This window comes from Danio aesculapii, chromosome 25 (assembly GCF_903798145.1).
Source record: "Danio aesculapii chromosome 25, fDanAes4.1, whole genome shotgun sequence".
In the NCBI taxonomy this organism is placed as follows: Eukaryota; Metazoa; Chordata; class Actinopteri; order Cypriniformes; family Danionidae; genus Danio; species Danio aesculapii.
Genome location: NC_079459.1, coordinates 26,290,226 through 26,312,797, shown reverse-complemented (window position 1 = coordinate 26,312,797; position 22,572 = coordinate 26,290,226). Strand labels below are relative to the sequence as shown.

Genomic DNA, 22,572 nt, shown 5'->3' with positions numbered 1-22,572 from the left:
AGGTTGGACGTGTTGTGTGTTCAGAGATGCTCTTCTGCAGACCTCGGTTGTAACGAGTGCTTATTTGAGTTTCTGTTGCCTTTCTATCAGCTGGAACCAGTCTGGCCATTCTCCTCTGACCTCTGGCATCAACAAGGCATTTGCGCCCACAGAACTGCCGCTCACTGGATATTTCCTCTTTGTCGGACCATTCTCTGTAAACCCTAGAGATGGTTATGTGTGAAAATCCAAGTAGATCAGCAGTTTCTGAAATACTCAGAGCAGCCCGTCTGGCAGCAACAACCATGCCACGTTCAGAGTCTCTTAAATCCCCTTTCTTCCCCATTCTGATGCTCGCTTTGACCTGCAGCAGATCGTCTTGACCATGTCTACATGCCTACATGCAGTGAGCTGCTGCCATGTGATTGGCTGATTAGAAATTTGCATTAATGAGCAGCTGGACAGGTGTACCTAATAAAGTGGCCAGTGAGTGTACATTTACAATATAAGTAATTGTAACTGAAACCTAAAAGATTCAAGTAAATCATCTTACATTAACAATGTTTTGCATTATTATTTATGAAACAGAGAACGCATCTCACTCCTGTTACTATTACTCAGTCCTGTTATGGCTTACAGTATATGAGTAACGGGTCTGAGGGTCTGAGGGTGAGTTTTCAGCATAAAATTATCAAATTCATGCTAAATAGCCACATGGCACACATGCTAATAGCATGAGGATATGGAGCAAGTTTTAGCGGTTTATCAAAGATATGTATTTTTAAAATGAATTAATAAAATGAGAAGACTTTCCCCTTTGTTCTCCCATTGCCTTTAAAAGATCTGGATGATGAAACTTCCTGTTGAAAATATGCCTTATGGAATGTCCCAAGTTAATCAAAGGGGTAAATGTGTTAGGGTAACAGTAATGAGTGAAAACCTGGGGACACGACTAAAATGTGTATTTCATCACAAATGTTCAGATTTATTATTTTTTTTAAATAGGAAATCATTGATTGGATATAAAACTGCATGTAAATGCAAAAAAAAAAACTAATTTGGAAGGATTTTAAACAATATATTCTAGCAAATGTTAGAAGCAGGGAGTGGAGACATGCAGCAGCTGCTCTTTTTAGTGTTCTACATAGTTTTTAATAATGATTTTAATTATTTATTCTAAATTTTGCAGTTTGTTAAATTTGAAGACTCTTTGATTGTTACTAAAATGCATTTTTGAGTTAATTTAATGCATTTTTATATATTTAATATTCTGGGGACATAAATGTTACCCATTCAGTGGAATGTCCTGTATATTCAGTGGCCTTTCTATCAAAACCACATTAACTTCTTCAGCAGTCATGTGTGGGTCAGACGGCGTGGGCCAGCGTTTACTCCCATGAGCATCAGTGAGCCGTGATAAGTTGCGCTTCACAACTGTTCCCTCCTTGAACAGATTTCACTAGATGAGTGAACTGACCACTGCAGAAACACCTCACAAGAGCTGTAGTTTTGGAGATCCGCTGACCCAGTCATCTTGCCATTACACTATGGCCCTTATTAAACTCACTTAAACTCTTATTAAACTCACTCAAATCCTTACACTAGTCCATTTTCCTTTCTAACGTATCAACTTTAAAGACAAAATGTTCTCTTGCTGCCTAATATATGCCACCTGCTAAAAGATGCCTTGAGGAAGAGATGATCAGTGTTATTCACTTCACCTGTCTGTGGTCATAATGTTGTGCTGGATCAGTGTGTACACGGTATATCACAGCCAGTCTGCTTCAACAGAACTAGCAGCCTAAACTAAGGCTCATCACCAGAGGTGGTTAGGCCTTTGCTGTAGCTGACCATCACTTGTAAAGCAGCTCGTCATTCATTTTAGAATTGCCTGAACTCTCAAGGACTCTAAATCGTCTCTTTTTCTGTCAAGTTGAGGACAGGGTTGCCAACTTTGTTGCTATGAAATATGTGACATAATTTGACTAGTGCAGCCATGCAAATTAGCATATGCACTCCATCATTGCATCATATTTACATTTACTGTTTAAAGGATGCATTCTGTACTGTACATTATATAAAACATTTAAAACTAAAAGCTAAATCAGTAAAGCCTTCTCAACACCACTGCTGCTTCAATCTGTGGAGCAACCAATAAACAAGACATGGGAAATCACATACAGGACAAACCAGGCAAGCTCAACATATGGGATGTCCCGGCTAATACAGGGCGGCTGGCAACCTTAGCTGAGGACACGACAACTCTACCAGTGTTTTATAATATATATATATATATAATTGTGATTTATTATGTATTATATTACGGTTTTAGTGTTGTACTTTGTGAAATACTTTGATCAACCTTGGTTGTTTTTAAATAAGGTTGACACAGAGCTGACATCACGCCTGACTGGAAGAGTGTTTGAATGCTTTAGTTTACCTTGCATTACTCTTTTTACTCTTTTCATTTCTCTCACTGGGCACACTTCACTCTCACCCTGCAGTTTTGTACATCTTTCCTCCACACCACATCTCTAGTGAACGGCTGTTCAGCACTAACGGTGTGCATGTGCTCTATAAATCTATCTACTTTTGGTTATGTTAACCTGTAACAGTATAGACAGTCTTTTTTTGAGTAAAGACTAGGAATGCCCAGCGCTTCAGAGCAGCTCACACAGAAGCAGCTCCTTCCCCCAAGCCTCCCTCTGAAACAAATGCTCCTTAAAAGCAGTATTCTACTTTCACTACTCCTATAGTGCCTCGTGTACTTTATTATTTGTTTATTATATGTACTTTAATGTATTTTATTTCAACATTTATAACACCTCTACAGCATTAGGCATTTGCACAAGTGTAAATATCATCTGTTAATATGTAAATTCAACTGTAAAATATGGTGATGTACTAAGGCTGCTGGTGACTGATGGGCTAGGGTGAAAAACATTTAATAAGTTGTAGATATTATGTATTTTCAGACGTTCAGTGAGGCTCAGGTAGAATGAGTGCAATGACATTCATAGATTCATGTTGAGATTAATGTTAATTAAGATCGTATTTAATTAATGATTAATATAAATAAATATAGATAAAAACATGAAATTATACATTAGAAAATCGAAACTTAACGGCGAGTGAAGTAAATCGAGTCAATTTCATCACAGAATCAATAGTTGAGTTGAATTGATTTGTTTGAACAACCGATGCTTTCTAGAATGAACGGACGTCTTTACGAACGCTTAATTGATTCACTGATTCACTCGCTAGAATCATTGACGTTGATTCGCTAGAGTCATTTTAAACGAACCTTTGTTCATAAACAGGACACGGCTTTGCAAAGAGAATTTACAGAGTTTATCTTTGACTTTACTGGAAACTAAAGCGACGAAACAGCACAGTCAGCTTCTAGAGTTATAACATCAGACAAGGTAAGACACTAAACATTTCATTATTGTTCATTGAGTGTCGAGAGGTGCAGTTTTGTCACGCGATGTCATGGCGATCATATAGGAGTGCTTTCACTAATGCGGCTGATGCTCGTATGAAACTAAAGGCTTTTCAAAGGCTCCAGATAGGAATTACATTCACTTTAACATTATAAGGGTGTTATTATGGAGTCTTGATGAACCATTTTAATGATGTATAATTTCATATGTAATTACATTAAATCCAGCAGTAAATTAACCAAGGTTTTAATGTAGTAAACGTGTAGTAACGTGTTTATTGGCTAATTGACTTCAGTTGGTTTATTTTCGTGAGGTATATATTACAAACATGACATTTCAGTTTGCCAACCGGTCTCGTGTAGTTTAGTTTAATCATGTTATCAGCCATTCCTCTCCCCTTCCTCCTCCATAGTGTAGCAATGGGACTGAAATGGCCAATCACAAAAATTCCCCAGCGAGGGAGCTGTCGTCCAATAGGAAAAATCCGCTCTCACTCATGCTCCTCCTCCCGAGATTTAAGATTGCAGTACACGTGTGTGACCGATGGGGGAGCTCGCGGACACAAGGCTAAACACCAAATTTCAGTTTTACTATTGCTGTGAGGACTTTTGCTGAAATTTGCACAGCATCAAGTATAGGCTCTTTGGAGGCCATTAAAGCATTTTATTTGTGAGGACCACCTAAAATGTCCTCACAAAGAAAAATGTCCTCACAACATTGGTTGTTTCTCAATAGTTGGTCCTCACAAGTATAGCAAAACCAACACACACACACACACACACACACACACACACACACACACACACACACACACACACGCGCACACACACACACACACACACACGTTTGTTTTTGTGAAACAAATGGCTATGTAATGGGTACATTACATAGGTTTCCAATTATTTTATGCAGCACAAACCGTATATTGTATTGCCCTCACCCCACCCTACCCCTAAACCCAACCATCACAGGAGACTGTGTGCAGCTTTTCTCTCTGATTAAACTCATCCTGTGGGATTTATAAGCATTTTGAGAAATGAGGACGTCACCAATATCCTCATATTTTACCTCCTTTTTGTAATACCTGTGTCATACCTATGTCATTATACAGATTTGTGTCCTGATATGTCACAAAAACACACACACACACACGCACGCACGCACGCTGCAATATTCTTTGTTAGATTCTTTAAGCACATAAAGCTCACTGCATATTGAAGACAATATTGACAATCTGCTCTCAAGTTCCTCCACCCATCCATGTTGCTTTGGGTCAGGACATCACATCATTTGGGTGTATTTTTGTTTTCTACATTTTCTTCAGATGCTGAAAATACAAAAATATTGTTTAGTAAATGTTAATTTCAATTCACAGCCAATTATAGGAATCTGACTATACACTAAACTGGAAATCTCCTTAATCTAGAAATCATCAGCAAAATTTGAGAGAAAAACCTGACACCGCTTTCACTGACACATGTCTTCATGAAAGTTCTTGATTACAATGTACAGCATGTCTAATTGGTCTCAATGGTTTTAATGTTATTTAACATCAAATGGTTGTGACATTCCTTCATCCTCTGAAACCATGAATATAAACAAGACACAGGCTACACTAAGACATTTGTGATTCTGACTGTCATCCTTTCTTGCATTGTCTTGAGCCTTCACATAGCCAATTATGTACTATATTGTTAGCAGCCTGGATAGGTCACAGTCATTCTGCTACATCATATCGCTTTCTACTGGATGTAAAATGCTCTGCAGTACATTTAGTAATTTTAGAATGTTAAGTTCTAATTCTGCAGTTATTTTGGTGAAAGTAACTAAAAAGTAATATAAGAGTAATGTAACATATTACAGTTCTGAGACAGTGTAAATGGCCACAAGAGGTCACTATAGATGGTTCATTTTCACTCACCTAATTCAGGTTAATGGCTTTAAGGCAAACCCCGGAACCTGTATAATCATACTACACCACACTCATCAAAACACTCTCATCTCAGAAGCTTGGTGATTAAACTCCTGTGACAAATGTAAGTTAATGCAATTTCTCTAAGCACGATGATGTGCATTATAATGTAGTTTGTTTTTGTTGCATTGTCTCATGTTTACCATTCCCGTGTACTGATTAGCCAGATGACCATCACTAAATTAAGAAGCTACGTGTTTAAGCCAAGCGGCAACCTCCCGCTCTCCCTCGGGAAGCCAATACGGAAGTAACTGAAACTGCAATTCATCAAAATTCCGCTAGTCCTGGCTCCATAATAGAGCAAAGTGCAATTGAGCCCACTGTTAGAATGGCCAACTTTACAACAGAAAAAAAGGTGTTTACAGCCTGGTACAAAGAACGATTTTGGTTCATATAGCTATTATTACCCTCCATGACAACTGTGAGGGGGGTGAATTTTTTTATAACTCATCCATTTCCTTTATATTAGGTTATTTTAAGTTTGCATAATTAAGGGCGTGGCCACTTGAGTGACAGCTAGGTCTCGCTGGTCGCCGTCACTTCACCTCAGCTGAATCCGGCAGATTAGCCACTGATCTCGGCATATTCATCGTATTTTTCTTTTGTTTTATGTGGCTTTACACAGTCAGCTGCCTTTTGGACTTATTTCTTACAATTATCAGATGATATGGGATGCTGTGTGCATTTAATTGTGCTCACAAACCGTTCACGTGGCCTCCTTTTCCCATGTGAGTAAAGTTATATACTTATACACCATCTCTATAAATGTATTTGTTTTATTTAAGATCATTGATCATTAATATTTTCTTTAGACCCGTAAAGCACTCCAGAATGTGACAGATTGATTAGCTGTAGGCTCTAGATCAGTCATCTGAAGCGTTATCATACAGTGTTGTGCTGGATTTTATCAATAGTCTTGCATTCACTAACACACACACACATCTGAAGTGTTTGGAAGTAATTCGCGTTTACCTCCTGTAGAAAAACGTCATAAGAGCAATGTTTAGAGGCTCAATGTATTACTACAGTGTTTTTAAAAGTCTAATCACTTTACTGATATAGTGTACAGCCAAGCACATGTGGTCAGAACACAAACGAGTCGCAGGTAATAAAGTATTAAGCGTTTCTCCCAAAGTAAAGTCTGTCTGCCAGGTCTAAGCAAAATGCCAGCAGGTGTCTGTAGCTCCGCCCACTCTCCGCCTCTTTGCCCTTGTTTGGTATCCCGCCGTGGGTGCGATGACGCGCGAACAAAATGGCGACGGTTGGCCGCGCCTACTTGTGGCTTCTTTTGCGCTCTTCAGAAACCTATGGGTGACGTCACGGATGCTACGTCCATATATTTCACAGTCTATGGTTTAAGCTAGCACCCCTTGGTGAGTAAGGTGTGTAATTTATGTTTGTGTTTCAAATTATGATGTAAATGTCTAAATTGTTTATTTGTGGAAACTGTTGTGTTTTGAAATTGTCAACTGAGTGAATTATTGTTTATAGGTTGCTTTACATAGCTCTTTTGCTGTGCACTGCGTGCAGATGCATGATAATGCACTGTAAATGTGTAGTAATTCATTGTAAATTTGCTTCGTGCAATTTGTGTTTACTTCTAGTTTTCACGGTGTTTATGCTGGTTCCAGAATAAAACTCATTACACCCGTCAGAGACTCTCTGCTTCGTTTAAAGGAAATCAAGGTATGCTACAGACAGTAATATTGTAAGGTAAGGGATTACTTTTAAATAAGAGTAACAAGTAATCTGTAATGTATTACAGTTTGGAAGTAACTTGCACAACACTGTTGATTACCAGTTATAGGTTACACAAATGTAAATACATAAATTAATTTTAAAACTCATTGTACCTGTATGTCGTCTTTTCCATACAGCGGCTGCAGCTCCAAACACCAACATCAGAGCCAAAACCGCCAGAACTGAAGGAATCACTGATTTGTATGGTTCACTGTGATCAAAATCTGAAACATGAATCACAGACTTAAATTACTTTTGTTTTGATTGTTAGATTGAGTTTTCTGTAAAATCTCATTACCCAATGTGACGATGAGTTTGTTGTCCAGACTGAGGTGTTTTGCAGAGCAGGAGTATTTGTGTTTTTGTCTCTCCTCTGCTCTGATCTCCTGACTCTTCCTCATCTGGTACGTCCCGTCTCCATTGGGCAGCAGATCTCCTCCAGTGAGCTCATGATCAGATACAGGCTGTCCATCTCTCAACAGGGTCAGGTTGATGTGACGAGGGTAAAATCCTGTCGCCAAACAACTCACTCGAACGCCTCCAGAATCTGAGGCTTTCTGTATGAGTCTGACTCGCGGTTTCACTGGAAAGCATATAAATAAATATTAGAAATTAAACTCTTTATTAATATATTGAAAGCACAGAGAAGCACACATTGTAATCTTACCTCTCCTCTTCCTTTGAGTTGCTCTCTTTTTCAGATACTTCTCGAGAATCAGTTTGCCGCGTTTGTATGCCATGGCATGGAACCATCTGAACATCTCTAGATGTAGCTTCGTCACTTTTTCCATGCCTTGAAATGTCAATGTGTCATCAATAAAATGCATTTCATCAGTTGTGGAGCCTTCAAAAGCAATCTTAGTGATCATTTGTCCAACATCGTCTTTGTCTGGCAATTCACAAACAGTCAGCAACTGGTGAACTACAGGACCTGTAAAGATTGAGAACAAACTTAATAACAACTACTGTAACTGTGGAATCAGGGCTGAATGGAAATCTACTCCCAAGATTAGAGGTTTGAGACTCAGGGCTAGTAATCTAAACCAACATAGGTTCCTTCTGAAAACGTACTTTTCTGGAGATTGCGAATTATGTAGAGCTACGTATGGCTGCATTTAATCTTTAAAATGAATGCTACGGGGCGGTATGACACCGTTACTTTTACTATCATAGTCTTTTAGAAGACTATGATAATTTATTAAAGATTATGAGGACTATTATGAAGTTCATTGTTACCAAATGATAAGGTGCATAGATAATATTGTTTAGAACTAAATAACGAAGCATAAATTAAATTAAATTGATTCATACTGTATATGGTAATAAATTAAGTAAAAAAAACTGGAGGTGTAAGTAGTTGAATTTGATGAATGTTAAATTTTTCAGTAAGCTAATAATAATTATATTACACATTTCTATTTCCCTTTTCTGTGTGTGGTGGAAAACAGAACAATGAATCACACCCATCAGGGCGAACACGTGATACTGATATTTTAAGCAACTTTTGTCCACATGTTGAATATTCCTATTGAGCTCACCTTTTGTTTTGTTCTTAAAAAGTCCAATAAATCTTTCCACAATTGGAGGGTAATATTCATTTAGGTAATAACTTATGAGATCAACCTCCTCGTCTTCATTTGTGGTGTTTCCTCTGGGAACGCAGATTTTTGCCTCTGAATTGTAGTATCCGACTGTGATGTCATCTAACATGTATACAACACTAAATGCAGGAAATGGAGTCTCTCCTTCGATGTAAGTTACAAGGAACCACAGGGAGTGGGAATCTGTCAGAAAGATAACGACAACAACTTTAATTTGCAATTAACTGTGTGGTAAAATGTGTATAGGACATTTCTTAAAAGTAACGTGTAAAATAAGCATACATACAAATTAAAATACATAAGCTTCTTCAGCTGATTTAAAAGCAAATCCTACCTGTAACAACAGCTGTTGGCAATGACAGCAAACACAGAAAATACAAAAATCTCATGTTGTTTTCAGGCTGGTGAAAACATGTGCTCCTCTTGTATGGCCACGTTCTCTGAAAGCGTCTGTAACAAAGTTCAAACTCACAGTTCAAGGAAAGAAAGAGGCAGGAAAGGTTTTCACAACTTAATGTAAATAAATAAGCAGAAAACAACCGGACAGCGACAGCCCCTACAGGACTAACTGAAAGTAAAACCAAACATAAGCTCCAGGTCTGGTGCTCTATCATCTCCCTCTTTCACTTCTCCCAGAGCAGTTTCCTGAACACTTGACCCCCAGCCTCCCAATATACTACATTAAGACCTTAACATTAAATATGAATACATAATATCTACAATATATTCACTTTACTACATTGTCTAAAACATACTATGAAGTACTACAGTATTTCTTAATGTATTCCTGGCGGTATCTAAGGGTTTTCCCCTATTTTAATGAAAGAAAGAAGAATGAAAGAGCAGTAGAACCATCAGAGCTGTTCTAACGGTTTCTGTGAGGGTTATTTATCCCAGCTTGCTTAATGGTCTCTGTCTCCCCCTGGTGTTACGTATAGTAAAAACCACTAGTGAGGTTTTTCATTTTGACATTTGATTTTAAAGGGCACCTATGATAAAAATAATATTTTGTAAGCTGTTTGGACAGATCTGTGTGTAGGTATAGTGTGTCCACAGTCATATTGGAGTGATAGAAACACAATAAGTCTCTTACCCAAGTCTCTTACCCAAGTCCCTCCCATTTTGAGGCCGACCGCAACGTGACAAAGGAGTGCGGTTTCCCCACCCACCGAATTGATTGACAGCTGCGTATTAACATGTCTTCGTAGTAATGTGTATAATCATATCAACAAGACAGGATGTGCGTAAAGCAACTGGGATTAAAAGATCTGTTCAGCTCGCTAGGATCATCAATCATCATCCAATGTGATCAAGATTGAGTTTTACAAGTTTAAAATGTTTTTAAAACAGCATGTTTGTAATGAATCACTGCGATTTTACTGTCTTTACTTTATCACCATAGCTGTATGTCAGTACAATTATAAAAGATGCTTTAATCCCGGTTTGTGGATGTTAAATCAGGTTAATTTTGCACATTAACATAACAAATATCCATACAGCAGTGGATATTAACACGTATCCTGTCACATTTGCCATGCAAAAACAGCGCAAAGTTAAATGTGAGTGTCTGTGTGTGTATGTGAACTTTGTAACAACATTGTGTGTGACTCATTGCTGCTGAAAGGCTTAAATTAACTCCACAACAAATACATCAAATAATCATTGGGAAAGTTATTACTGTAGTATTTCTCACAAACTTTATGTGAGATTTGCTTGCTTCATGTCTGTCACTGTGCTGTTTATCTGCTGAAGACGGAGACACACTGACAGACATGTGGGAATGGTGGGCGGGGAGAACTAGCATTAAAGGCACAGGCAACAAAAACAGCTACATTGGGTTCAAAGCAGAAAATGTAAATGTTCTGAAAGGTCTAATAAATAATCTGATGGATGTTTTGAGCTGAAGCTTTACAGACACACTCTGGAGACAAATTACTTATCCTAAATCTTGAAAAAGGGGTAAAATACTAAAGGTGTTCTTTAAAACAGAAAAATCTCCACTGGGTAGCACCAAGTCTCTATCTTCATCATCTTCGTCAGATTAATTCTAAATGGCTTATTCAGTCGTTGCAAGAAAAGTGCCTTTTCAACATGTAGGGTACCTATCTGTAGGGTAGATCTGCTGATGTTCAGACTCTAGATTCAGACAATAAGACTATAACATTTTTTTTTTTTAAAAAAAACAGCTTTGTAACAGCGGCACACACCAATTATAATAAAAAAATTTTTTGGTTACAGTTCTTATGTTATTATGTTAGATCTTGCCCCGGTAGTAACATAACATGTTACATCTCAGCCCAGGGTGTGTTACAACCATAGGCGTTGCAAGGCCTATTTAAGGGTTGTTGTAACTGGTTACAACTAACCCATACTATTAAACTGTAACATTTTACTCCTCCCGGGGGTGCAGTGGGTATAGCACAATGACCTTACAGCAAGAAGGTCGCTGGTTCGAGCCTCAGCTGGGTCAGTAGGCGTTTCTGTGTGGAGTTTGCATGTTCTCCCTGTGTTCGCATGGGTTTCCTTACCGGGGTGCTCCCGTTTCCCCTACAAGTCCAAAGACATGTGGTATAGATAAATTGGGTAAGCTAAATTGTCCGTAGTGTATGTGTGTGAATGAGTGTGTATGGATGTTTCCCAGTGATGGGTTGCAGCTGGAAGGGCATAAAACATATGCAGGATAAGTTAGCGGTTCATTCCGCTGTGGCGGCCCCTGAGTAATAAAAGGACAAAATCAAAAAGAAAATGAATGAATGAATGAATGAATATGTCATTTAATAGCAGACACCTTGACTAGTTTGAATCACATTTTGAACACACTAGTTTAAAAGATCTAAAAGGTAGAAAAAAGTTACACTGTGTTTTTCTCACTACAAAAATGTGTGAAAGAAAAATCAAGAAAAAAAATAAAATGTACTGTCATTGACAAAAGAAACAACCCAGATAGCAAACGAATGTGGGCCACTTTAGGCAGTTATGCGGCACTGGTGGTATTCCTTCGGCCCAGCCAAAATGAATGTGAGCCTGAAGTGGCCCACCTGTACAATAGCAAAGGGTGGCCAAAGATTCAAATTCATTTATGGGCCATTTAGGGCAAAGATTCGGCACTTATGACAAAATGTAATCTGAAGGTAAACCTAATGTGGCCCATGTGAAAAATGATCAATTTGGCCCAAATGAGGACAAATGTGGGCCACAGTCTGCAAAAATGTGGCATTTACATTTAAGGGTAATCTGGGTCTAAACCTAAAGTGGCTCACACGTGTAAGTGCAAATGTGGCCTAGTTCTCTTAAAACGTATGTGGGCCACTTTTGGCATATATTCAGCACAGTTAGCTCTGGCTAATGTGGCTGTGAGCCTAAAGTGGCCCAGAGAATATATGGCTAATGTGGCCCAGTTATCTTAAAACATATGTGGGCCACATAGACTAAAGTCACCATCATGGAGAAAAGTGTTTGCTTTAGTTGGGCTCTTAGCCCTGAACCTCTTGATATAAATTTTATTTTGGGCTGGCATAACTTTTAAGAACTTTGCTTGAAACGTTTATTCATTACAGCAAACAAGCCAAGTAAAAAAAACAATAAAATGAAGTGAGGCACAACCTGTGATGAAATAAAATAATTCACTGATGTTAACCAATGTTCAATCCATTATTAGGATTAATGTAATAACATGTTTGCACATGCCACAGAATTATGAAGGTTTATAAGCTAATAAAATTCTATGGTTTAACTTCTGCTACACATGCTGCATTTTATATAGACTTGGAATGGTGGGTTTGAATAGACTTTAAATATGTCTTGTTTGTTCATGCACAGTAAAATAATTAGATCAGAATACAACTATTCATAATTCTAAAAGTTGAATTATTATTTTCGAGACATATGTTTGTTATTTGTCATTGACAACATTATTAGACCATTTTTTTCACTGATAAAATCAGACATTTGTCGTCAGATTTCCTCTTGCATAATATTCAACATTATATAGGTTAGAATAGTTATACTTACCCCGTAAACATTTATTTTCATGCACAACACTTTGTGTTTGCTATGAAAGAAAAAAAGAAACACATGAAATGCTTGTCATAATCATAACTTAAAATGCAATATTATCATTTATATCATGTTCGTGTCGGTTTCACTTTCACTGCCCAATGCGGTTCATAGCCGCTGTTACTGTGAGAAAAAAACACTCAGATGCAAATCATACCTCCCACGCGGCTCTCAAACAGAACACTATTTACAGCTTTATTGTATGTTTTTCATAGCCTTTGCAGGTTCTGTTCACTAAAGTAGCCATCATTGGTGGACACTCGTATGTTCTTTCGGTAGTAAACAAACAGCTCACGGTCAGCTCAATTGTGATTTTGCGGGCGTGAATATATCATTAAATGAAGACAGAAATGACATTTTTTGTGTGAATTTTGTGTGAAAAGCTGAATAATGATCATGTGTAGGGTCAAATCGAGATCACGATCATTTATCGATTAATCGTGCAGCCCTAGTTGTGATATAAGAATTAAAGTGGAGCTTATTTAAGTAGAGCGAAACTACCATTTTTATACCTTGCTACCGGTAAGATTTAACCAGCCTTTCCTCAAAGCCTGTATTGTCAGGGTTCTGCCACTCTGGTCTTGTTAATTCTTGTTTTAGTGGCAGAGTCCAGACACTAGTCCTGTCATGTCTTGTGTGTTGTGCTCGAGTCGAGCACTGCTTTTGTCATTGTATGAGTGCCTACTTTTGTGTCTCTGTATAAGTGCCATCATGAGTGCACTTGGACCGTGCGCGTTCCCGCTTGATGCGGGCGCGTGAGGTCTGGGCGTGTTTGAGATGCGCGCTCTTGTCCTGGTGTTAATGTTCGTCTGTCTGCAGGGTGGTGTTTCATTCCCAGTGTCTCAGTCTAGTTGGTTTCTGTTTCGGATGAGACTTGCACGCTGCGCGTGTGAGTGCACGGTGAGTGTTTTCATTCATCGTGTACTCCTGTCTCATGTTGGTGTTGTGTTTAGCACGTGGTGCATGTTTATGGCTGTGTTGTGTCATGTGCTCTCCCGTTTATTGTCTAATCCCACCCTCCTTAACCCATTATTGGTCGATTATGTTCACCTGTTTGTGTGTTAATTATTTCTGCTTATATTCTCCTCATGTTTGCTGTCCTGTGCCAGTTCATTGTCTTTCGCTTAGTGTGTTGGAGTCATCCTGTCTTGTGTCCAGTCCTGCCTTGCCAGCCCAGCTTTGATGTTTTTTCTCTATGCGGTAATTTCTGTTTGTTTATTTTGTTTATTTAAATAAATATCATTCCTTGCATTCTGGAGCCCTCGCCTCTTTCTTTTACCTAAACGTGACATATATTCATATACTGATATAGGCTACTGATATCTCTGTGCTACTGAGAACAGTTTAACTAAATCACTCCATCACCCTTACCAATTTTTTTGCTGTTGGAAACTGCAGGTGTGGGAAGATTTGATGATCTCTGTTGTTAATATGTGTTATGTTGTTGTTCACATATGTTCTGTTCGTACAGCTACAGCACTTGTTGGTTTGGCAGTATACATTTGGAAAAGAAGCCAGCACAACAGCACAGCAGTACAGACAGAAAGTGGTAGGCCTAATTTAACTTTTATGTTTTCCTTTCAGATAATATAGGATCTTTTAGAATCTTTACTTAATCATGTTATTTGGACCAAGAGAAATAATAATATTGCTGTTCAATCTTACTGAGAATCTGCAGAAATCAGCTTATATATAAAGTGCTGTGACAGTGTCGTGTTTAGTATCAATTTATTCATTTGTAACTTTTTTTGTATTTTGTGTACAAATAAAAATGAAATATTTTGCTATGTATGTTAATTGTAATTACATTGTAATTATCGTTTGAGATATTAACCTGTTTATCAAACTCAAAACAAAACTTTTTATCCATCTGAACTAAAAGTAGGCATTGTGGCATATAGTGGTCTAAAGGAGTAAAAAGTTACAACATTACAACATGTACCTTATGTATTTAATAGTCTTTAGCTAATGCAATGTTGTTAATAATCATAATAAAACCTTATGATTGAGCCATGAAGCATGTCATTTTAATATTACCACTAAGAGTGATAAAAAATTACATTTAGCACTTAAAGATTTTATTGCACTAATGTTTGGCTCCAAATTTTTGACCTTACCTTACCAGAACACGCCTTTCAAAAATGTCTGTTTATCTGAGTTTCTGGACAACAAGCCAGCATAAATTACCAATACACGAACCTGTTAACCAATCCAGGACTGAAACTCTTATAGAGGAGTTGACTGAGAAAGTCAGAGAAGAGCAGAAGCAGGAGACAAATTAAGGATGTTAAGAACAGTTTACTGAACAATCTTAGTTGCATATAATGTAAATGTAAATTACAGCTTTACAACATTCTCTTATGTCTTACATGTTAAAACACGTTTCCCCTGATTCCTCACAATCAAAAGTGGGAAAATAATAAAGCAAATTATCAGAAAATAGAAAAAGTTAATAGAAAACATAGATGACAAATAATCAAACCAGTAATAACCAGAGTTTATTTAAGTTAATAATCAGATCATTATTTAATAATCGATAAAACTGTAAATTAAAAATTAATTAAGAATATATATGTAAATGACAAATCCCAACCAATAGGAATTTGACTAGACACTAATCTGGAAGTCTCCTTAATCTAGGAGTCATCAGTAGTGTCACATGTCTTCGTTAAAGTTATTGAATTCAATGTACAGCATGTCTAATTGGTCTCACCGGTTTTAATGTTTGTCACATCAAATGGTTGTGTGACGGTCCATCGTCCTCTGAACAAAAGCAGGTTAAAAACCCAGGTTTTATATAATTATTTGAATAAATCACAATCAACAAAACAAATCTTTAAATTGAAAGATATTATTTGATATTGTTCTAGTCCAAAAAAAAAGAAATTTTTTTTTTATTACTTTTTTATATTATATGCAAAATTCTTTCTTCACAAACAAAAATTTTCTCAAAAACAAAAAATGTCTTAAATCCTCTCCCTCATTTGCCCATTTTTTAATTGAAATTGATTCCTTGCTTAAAGCTATACGTTTATCTAACAAAAATATTCTGCAAGTTAATAGAAATTTACATAAAATATCATGCTTCCAGTAAGTTAGTTGCTAGATGCTTTCTGTGTTAATTTAATTTTGTACTTCCCCTTTCTTTATTTTGTTCTCTTTTTTCTCTGTTTTTCTTATTTGTTACTTGTTGTTCTTATCACTTTGTAATTGTATGTATTTGTATTCCAGTCTCTTACAGATTACCTCCTGATTTATATTGTACATTTCTTCTTTTCTAAATAAAAGTTTATTTAGTTAAAAAAAGTAAAGCTACAGTAAGACACGTGTAACAAAGACAGACACTGATTGCGTTGATTAACAGTTATAGGTTACACAAAGCCTATATATTATAATAATATATTTCATATGACGCCTGACATATAGAAGTTGAATCGTACACAAAATATACGCTAGAAACTAGTAGACACTATTAGGCAGGCTTTTATTTTGATATTTTTTTAGTTCCTCTCAGAGGGTGACTAAATTTTAAAGTCCTCTCCATATTATATCAATTTCGAAATCACGTGAACTGTGAAGGGTGCTGCATATGTGAAATAGGATGAAGCCATGTCGCTTGTTGAGAGCGGGGAGGGGATCAGTTTTGTTTAGTCCATTACTTCTCTAAAAAAAGTCCAAAACGCGGTAAATTTCCTTTCAGTTTCAGATACCACGGCATTTCACGTTAAACACGTAATGATATGTAGGATCTGACGCTCATCTGCTGATTCTCAAATCAAAACCGAACATCTTCTAAAACTTACGGACATTTCGCGCCGACAACAAAATGAACACTTACACATTCAGTTTCATCGCGTGGTTGTTTTTACTTCCTACGTCTGATTTAACAGGTAAGATTCTACACACACACGCACATACTGTATAACGGTACATTAAGGAGCTAACGTGGGAGATGCATGGTTTGGATTGTCTGATTTAGCCGCTTTAACAAGCACCCACTATGAAAAGTAGCCTAATGTTACATGTTTGTAGATATTATGACAGAATGTTTTTGGTGGATCCCCTGTTGTACCTTGTATCAGGTTATTTACAGGAAGATTTTACAGTGTCATGTATGTGAACTTGATGAAAGGAAATTTTCTTGTCGGGGTTAGATAATAAATTAATCCTATTTTGCATAGAGGTAAAGTTTTTGAATATTCAGACATTCTCCTTAATAATATAATTTCATAAAAGTATTCTTTGCAAATCCTAAATTGGGAAATCATATTAGCAGCCAATGATTATCAATGTGCAGCATTGTTGTTTAGAGTCTATTAGATGATGCTAATGTTGTTTTAAAGTCATACTTGCATGCTAATTCTGACCAAATATTCAAATTAGTGTGGTAAACAATATAGAGACAGATAAATGAGCGAATGTGCAAATATAAAGCCAACTTTAAAAAAATAAATAGTAAAATATTATTTGACATTGACATTTTTGTCCTCAGCCAACCTGTGTGTAAAGTTTTTTAACGACAGAAAAGTTTTGATTTGGATACGTTCCTTAAATCTAGGATTTTTAGACCTGTAAGCATTTGTAGGGCATGACTCTTATTATGCACAATTTGTTAAAATGCAATAATTATATATTGTTTACCTTATCCAATAGTAATATATTCGTAATTACCATGGGTGCAGATTTATTACACAGGACATGTGCTTTATTCTGATGGGAATCATATCTAAAACAACTTCACTCCATCTAAAACTATTTTAAAGAGCGTTTTCTAATTATTTTCTAACTTCTGTGTATTAACTTGATTTTTTTTCTGTCACAGGTTCTCACTCTTTAACGTTGCTTTTTACATACATTAAAGGAGATACACAATTCCCTGTTTTTAGTGCCACGGTTATGTTGGACGACATGATAGTTGGATATTATAATTCAGAGACGAAGATGTATGTTGCGAGAGGAAATACTACCGATGAAGATGATGCTGTGGATCCAAATAACCTCAATTCTATAATTGACCATGTGCGTGTTTATTTTACAAGGAAATTATACTATCTAAAACCAACCAACCACACAGAAAGTAAGTTCATTTACAGTAGCTGAATGATTATAAACGATAAAATAAGTTATTTATAATGTCATTTTTATTAAATATCTTGATTAGGGTCATGACAAGGATTTTTCTTTGAGGTTCACATATAATGTTGATTTATAAATACTTTTTTGCTGTGAGATCATGCCAATTTGTATCCAAACAAGGCCCTATTTTAAAAAGAGCTTTATTAAATGTTGTGTTGAAGGAAGATATACAATAGTACAAAGATATTTAATATGTCGAAAGAGCTTTTTTATCATGTCATGATTCCTTTCAAGGGTGCAAAAAGGCTTGAAGAATCACTTTCTTTCTCAACAGGTCACGTAGTCTTTCAGGTAATGAGTCTTTGTGAACTGAGTGATGACAAACCTGGACGAATGATCACCCAAAACAGTTTTAAATTGCAAACAGTTGATGAACTGGTTTATTTTGATGGCAATTTCACTTATAATACAACTCGAACGAACTCCGAACTAGAAAGAAAACCATTTCTGGAACTGTCCATGAGGCGTCATGAAACATTATATTACCCAGCCTGTATACAAACCCTTAAGAGTTACCTTAAAAAGAGAGGAGCGCAAGTTAAAAAACGAGGTACACTATTATTTACAATCGATAACTGTACATTTTAAAATATATAGAGAATATTCCTGTCATTGTCTTTTTTTTCTCAGTGAAACCACGAGTCAGACTCATTCAGAAAGCTTCCGATTTTGGAGGGTTTGTAGTGAGTTGTTTGGCGACAGGATTTTACCCTCGTCATATCAACCTGACCCTATTGAGAGATGGACAGCCTGTATCTGATCATGAGCTCACTGGAGGAGATTTGCTGCCCAATGGAGACGGGACGTACCAGATGAGGAAGAGTCTGGAGATCAGAGCAGAGGAGAGAGAAAAACACAAATACTCCTGCACTGCCAAACTACTCAATCTCGACAACAAGCTAGACATTGATTTAGGTAATAAACGCTTACATAAATCATAACCTAACCAGTTTTAATTTTAAAAAATCAGTTTTTCAACCTGTGCTTATGTTTCAGAGTTTGATCACAATGAACCATTTAAATCAGTGATCCCTTTAATTGTGATGGTTTTGGTTCTGATGTTGGTTGTTGGAGTTGCAGCTCTGATATGGAAAAGACGAAGAGCAGGTATTACCAGATTTAATATAAATATGGGTTTAGAGCAATTTTGTGGAACTTGCAGTCTTAAGAAACCTTTAAGAAACCAAATTTACTATATTGGCCTTATTTTGAGATGTGGATGTGCAGTTGTTTTTGGGATTGTTTTAGAACTTCCGATTCAGTTGCCTCTTGGAGTAATGACTAGGAATAACAAATAGCAAAAAATGGTCAAACTACTTTTTCTACAAACAAGTGTGTCCATGACTATATATAAAAAGAGAATAATATAATAAGAAATTGTAAGAAAGTTCAATTTCACAGCAGAAGCTTATGCAATAAATATGGCTTTAGATCGAATGGAAAGGACACAGCATCGTAACTTTTTAATTTGCACAGATTCCAAATCCTGTCTTCAAGCACTTGATGCTTCTAAGTATGATCACCCCATAATGTCCATGATTTTAAAGAAAATTACAACACTAGAAAATCAGAAGTTCAACATTATCTTGTGTTGGATTCCAGGTCATATGGGACTACGTGGAAATGAACTGGCAGATGAAACTGCAAAAAAGGCTATCTCCTTGAATGTGACCGATTGTTTAATTTTTCCTGATGACTTGAAACCCACCATAAATTTGTACATAAACGAAACATGGCAAAGAGAATGGGACAACTGCATCTACATCAAATTATATGAAATTAACCCGAAAATAAATGAAAGACATTTAGCAAATTATAATTTTGAGACCAGACATGATCAGACGGTCTATACCAGATGTCGAACTGGACATTCTAGGTTGACACATTCATATTTATTAAATAACAAAGAATCACCTAAATGTAATAACTGCCAGACTGCTCTTACCATCAAACATATTTTGTTGGAATGTAGAACTTTAAATTCCATTAGACAAAATTTTATAAGGAGAGTACTTTGATGGACATTTTTAAAAAGGTACCACCAGGAAGAGTTTAACTTTTTTTTTAATCAAAAATAGAACTGAAAAACCATATTTAACTTTGAATAAATTTTTTTGTTAATTTTATCTATTTATATTTTATATATTTGTCTAAGTAATTTTTTTTTATATAATACGAATTTGTTTTTATCATGTAATATTTTAATGTATTCAATTCAATTCAATTCACCTTTATTTGTATAGCGCTTATACAATGTAGATTGTGTCAAAGCAGCTTCACATAAAAGGTCATAGTAAATAGGAACAGTGTAGTTCAGTTTGTAGTGTTTAAGTTCAGTTCAGTTTAGCTCAGTTCAGTGTGGTTTAATAATCACTACTGAGAGTCCAAATATTAAAGAGCAAATCCAACGATGCGCAGCTCTACAGATCCCGAACCATGCAAGCCAGAGGCGACAGTATATCCATTTGGCCACGAAATAGCCATAAGTTGCTGATGTGGCAATAAATATGTAATAAATAAATAAGAAATTGTAAGTTTGTAATATTAAGCAACAGAACAAGCTGTTTGTAATGTCTAAAAAACAATAGAAGTGAATGATACTGGGTGTGTAGAGCAAAAAAGATTCTAATGGCTGCACCCACTCGAACGTCAAGAATAAGGTCAATATATAAGATATATCTATGTATCTGTATGAAATATACCTTTGCAAATAACTAAAATAATTCATTTGTTTTTAGATTCATGTAGAAATTGTGAATATTCTGCTACTTCTTGTAAGTAAACCTTTATTTCTGCATGTTTCAGTACAAAAGACAAATGCACAAACAATATAAAGAATTATTTGTAAAATTGTCATTGTTCTCAAAAAGTACATGGCAGTAAAATAATTGCATCTTCTTTGCACATACAGTTGTCTGGGTCTTTTATATTCTTCAGAAATTTTAAAGATGGATGAATGCTAAACATCATATTGCCGTCTTTTTTGATGTTTCAAATACTAAAACATCTTTGAGTTTGATTGGTGGTGCAGTAACACGAGCTTTCCTGAACCCTTGTGACATGAAAGCAGTTCACACAATATTATGGAAACATTTGGACATCTGATATCAGAGGAGTCGTGTTTTTGTTTGTAAGAAAAGACACCCTCTCTGATGTCTGATTATCGGTGAAAAAACACTCAGAAATAAATCACAGCTTTCCGGTGTGAACATGTTTTACTGTATGTACTTCCTCATCCTCATATGAAAGCACATGTTTACTGATCCTTGGTTCAGTAAAAACTTAAGCACTGCATTTTCATTTTCATTTGGTGTGTCATTAATTATTACACTTCCAGACAGACTGAAATATGGCTTGATTAGCCAAGACATTATATTTTAAGCTGCATGAAATAGTTTTGTTGCTTGTAAATGTTATGCTATTACAGTTCTTCAAATGAAAATGAAGCTGTTGTATTATTGAGGGTTCCAGTTTTAATGTGTACTGTAAGATTCATTTAATGACGCATGATTTCTCAATCAATTTTTTCTAATTTTCAGCATCTGAAGAAAATTCTGAAGAACAGCAACGGTAATGTAACAGCCTGACCCACATCAACATGGATGCAAGAAATATCAAACCAAATATACACTGTACAAACAAATCAAATGTACTGTCATAAGAGTTTCTTGTCTCTAAACAGGAACAGGTCAGTACCGTTCAACTACATTTCCACTGTAATTCCCTTGTTGAGAGTTAAAAGTTGTGTCTGTATTGCTGTATCCCCATCTGCAGGTCAGAGCTGGTAATTGCCCATTATTTGTCTTGGTAGTTTCAGATTAATGTGAAAGCAAAGGTCAAGGATTCAAGCGAGGGTTCACTCGTGCTTCTTCACGATATTAGTAATAGTATTAGTAATATCTAAAGCAAACTTACTAAATAATAGTAATTACTAAAGCACATCAATAACAGCAAACAGAAAAAGATCATGTCCAGTATGCTAATTAATATGGTTAAAAGCTCAAAAAAGCACATTTTTATTAACTGTTATTTCTTTCACACTTTATTTATTAACTCTATTGTTGTCTGCTTGTATAGATTTGTTTCAACATATTTGCCAGCCAACAAATGTGACAAATAAAGATACACAGGTTAGTTAATCTGCATGTATGAATCATTTCTTGGTTGTATATTACCTCTTAGTTACACCAATTTTTGTTAAATGTATGGCATAATGTTTGGTTAGAAGAACTGAAACAATTATTGTGTAACCATTATAATGTAAATCCTCTTTGAAGAAGAAAAAGTGTTATGTCTAGCATATTGTTGTAAAGAAACCAGATGGACCACCACAACACTGAGTGAAGAGAAGACACTAATGTTTTATTGAAGACATTTATTCCACAATTTAAATAAGAAGCAACAAGACAGACAAACCCGACCCAAACACCATGCACCGACACCTTTCAAGAGGCAATTTCCATGTCTGTCTATTTTTGTTTCTACTTCCACTACCACCCATCTTTGAAAGACTATCTATATTGATCTGTCTACTGTATCTGTCTGTCTGTGTGAGCTGTCTTGTCTTTAGTTTAATTGTCATTTGTTTGGTTATTGTAATCATCATTTGAGGTTTTAATCTCTTCATCAAATTCAAAACAAAACT

At 36.1% G+C, this 22,572-nt stretch overlaps 2 protein-coding genes across 2 annotated transcripts in view; one reads left to right on the top strand and one right to left on the bottom strand.

Moving 5' to 3' along the window:
* Nucleotides 1-21,715, top strand: part of LOC130219052 (major histocompatibility complex class I-related gene protein-like) — a 26,815-nt gene extending 5,100 nt beyond the window's left edge. The window contains exons 4-9 of the mRNA XM_056451323.1: nt 18,558-18,842; nt 18,924-19,034; nt 19,530-19,594; nt 21,467-21,497; nt 21,610-21,615; nt 21,702-21,715. Coding sequence (XP_056307298.1) covers nt 18,558-18,842; nt 18,924-19,034; nt 19,530-19,594; nt 21,467-21,497; nt 21,610-21,615; nt 21,702-21,715 — 512 coding nt within the window. The remainder of the gene's footprint in view (nt 1-18,557; nt 18,843-18,923; nt 19,035-19,529; nt 19,595-21,466; nt 21,498-21,609; nt 21,616-21,701) is intronic.
* LOC130219532 (hereditary hemochromatosis protein homolog) lies at nt 4,408-9,186 on the bottom strand. The gene is made up of 6 exons (XM_056451956.1): nt 9,070-9,186; nt 8,673-8,918; nt 7,802-8,065; nt 7,433-7,717; nt 7,248-7,358; nt 4,408-4,749 (listed from the first exon to the last, which is right to left on the bottom strand). Exons 1-6 carry the CDS (start codon nt 9,122-9,124, stop codon nt 4,709-4,711), a joined length of 1,002 nt encoding a protein of 333 aa, XP_056307931.1. The 5' UTR covers nt 9,125-9,186; the 3' UTR covers nt 4,408-4,708.
* Nucleotides 21,716-22,572: the final 857 nt, after the last annotated feature.

What these genes read in the sequence shown, in the direction of transcription:
- LOC130219532 (XM_056451956.1), bottom strand. Translation starts at nt 9,124, where the DNA reads ATGAGATTTTTGTATTTTCTGTGTTTGCTGTCATTGCCAACAGCTGTT. An exon ending in TTTTAAGAACAAAACAAAAG is followed by an intron (nt 8,066 to 8,672) that starts GTGAGCTCAATA and finishes CAATCTTTACAG; the next exon opens with GTCCTGTAGTTCACCAGTTG. An exon ending in CAAACTCATCGTCACATTGG is followed by an intron (nt 7,359 to 7,432) that starts GTAATGAGATTT and finishes TTCATGTTTCAG; the next exon opens with ATTTTGATCACAGTGAACCA.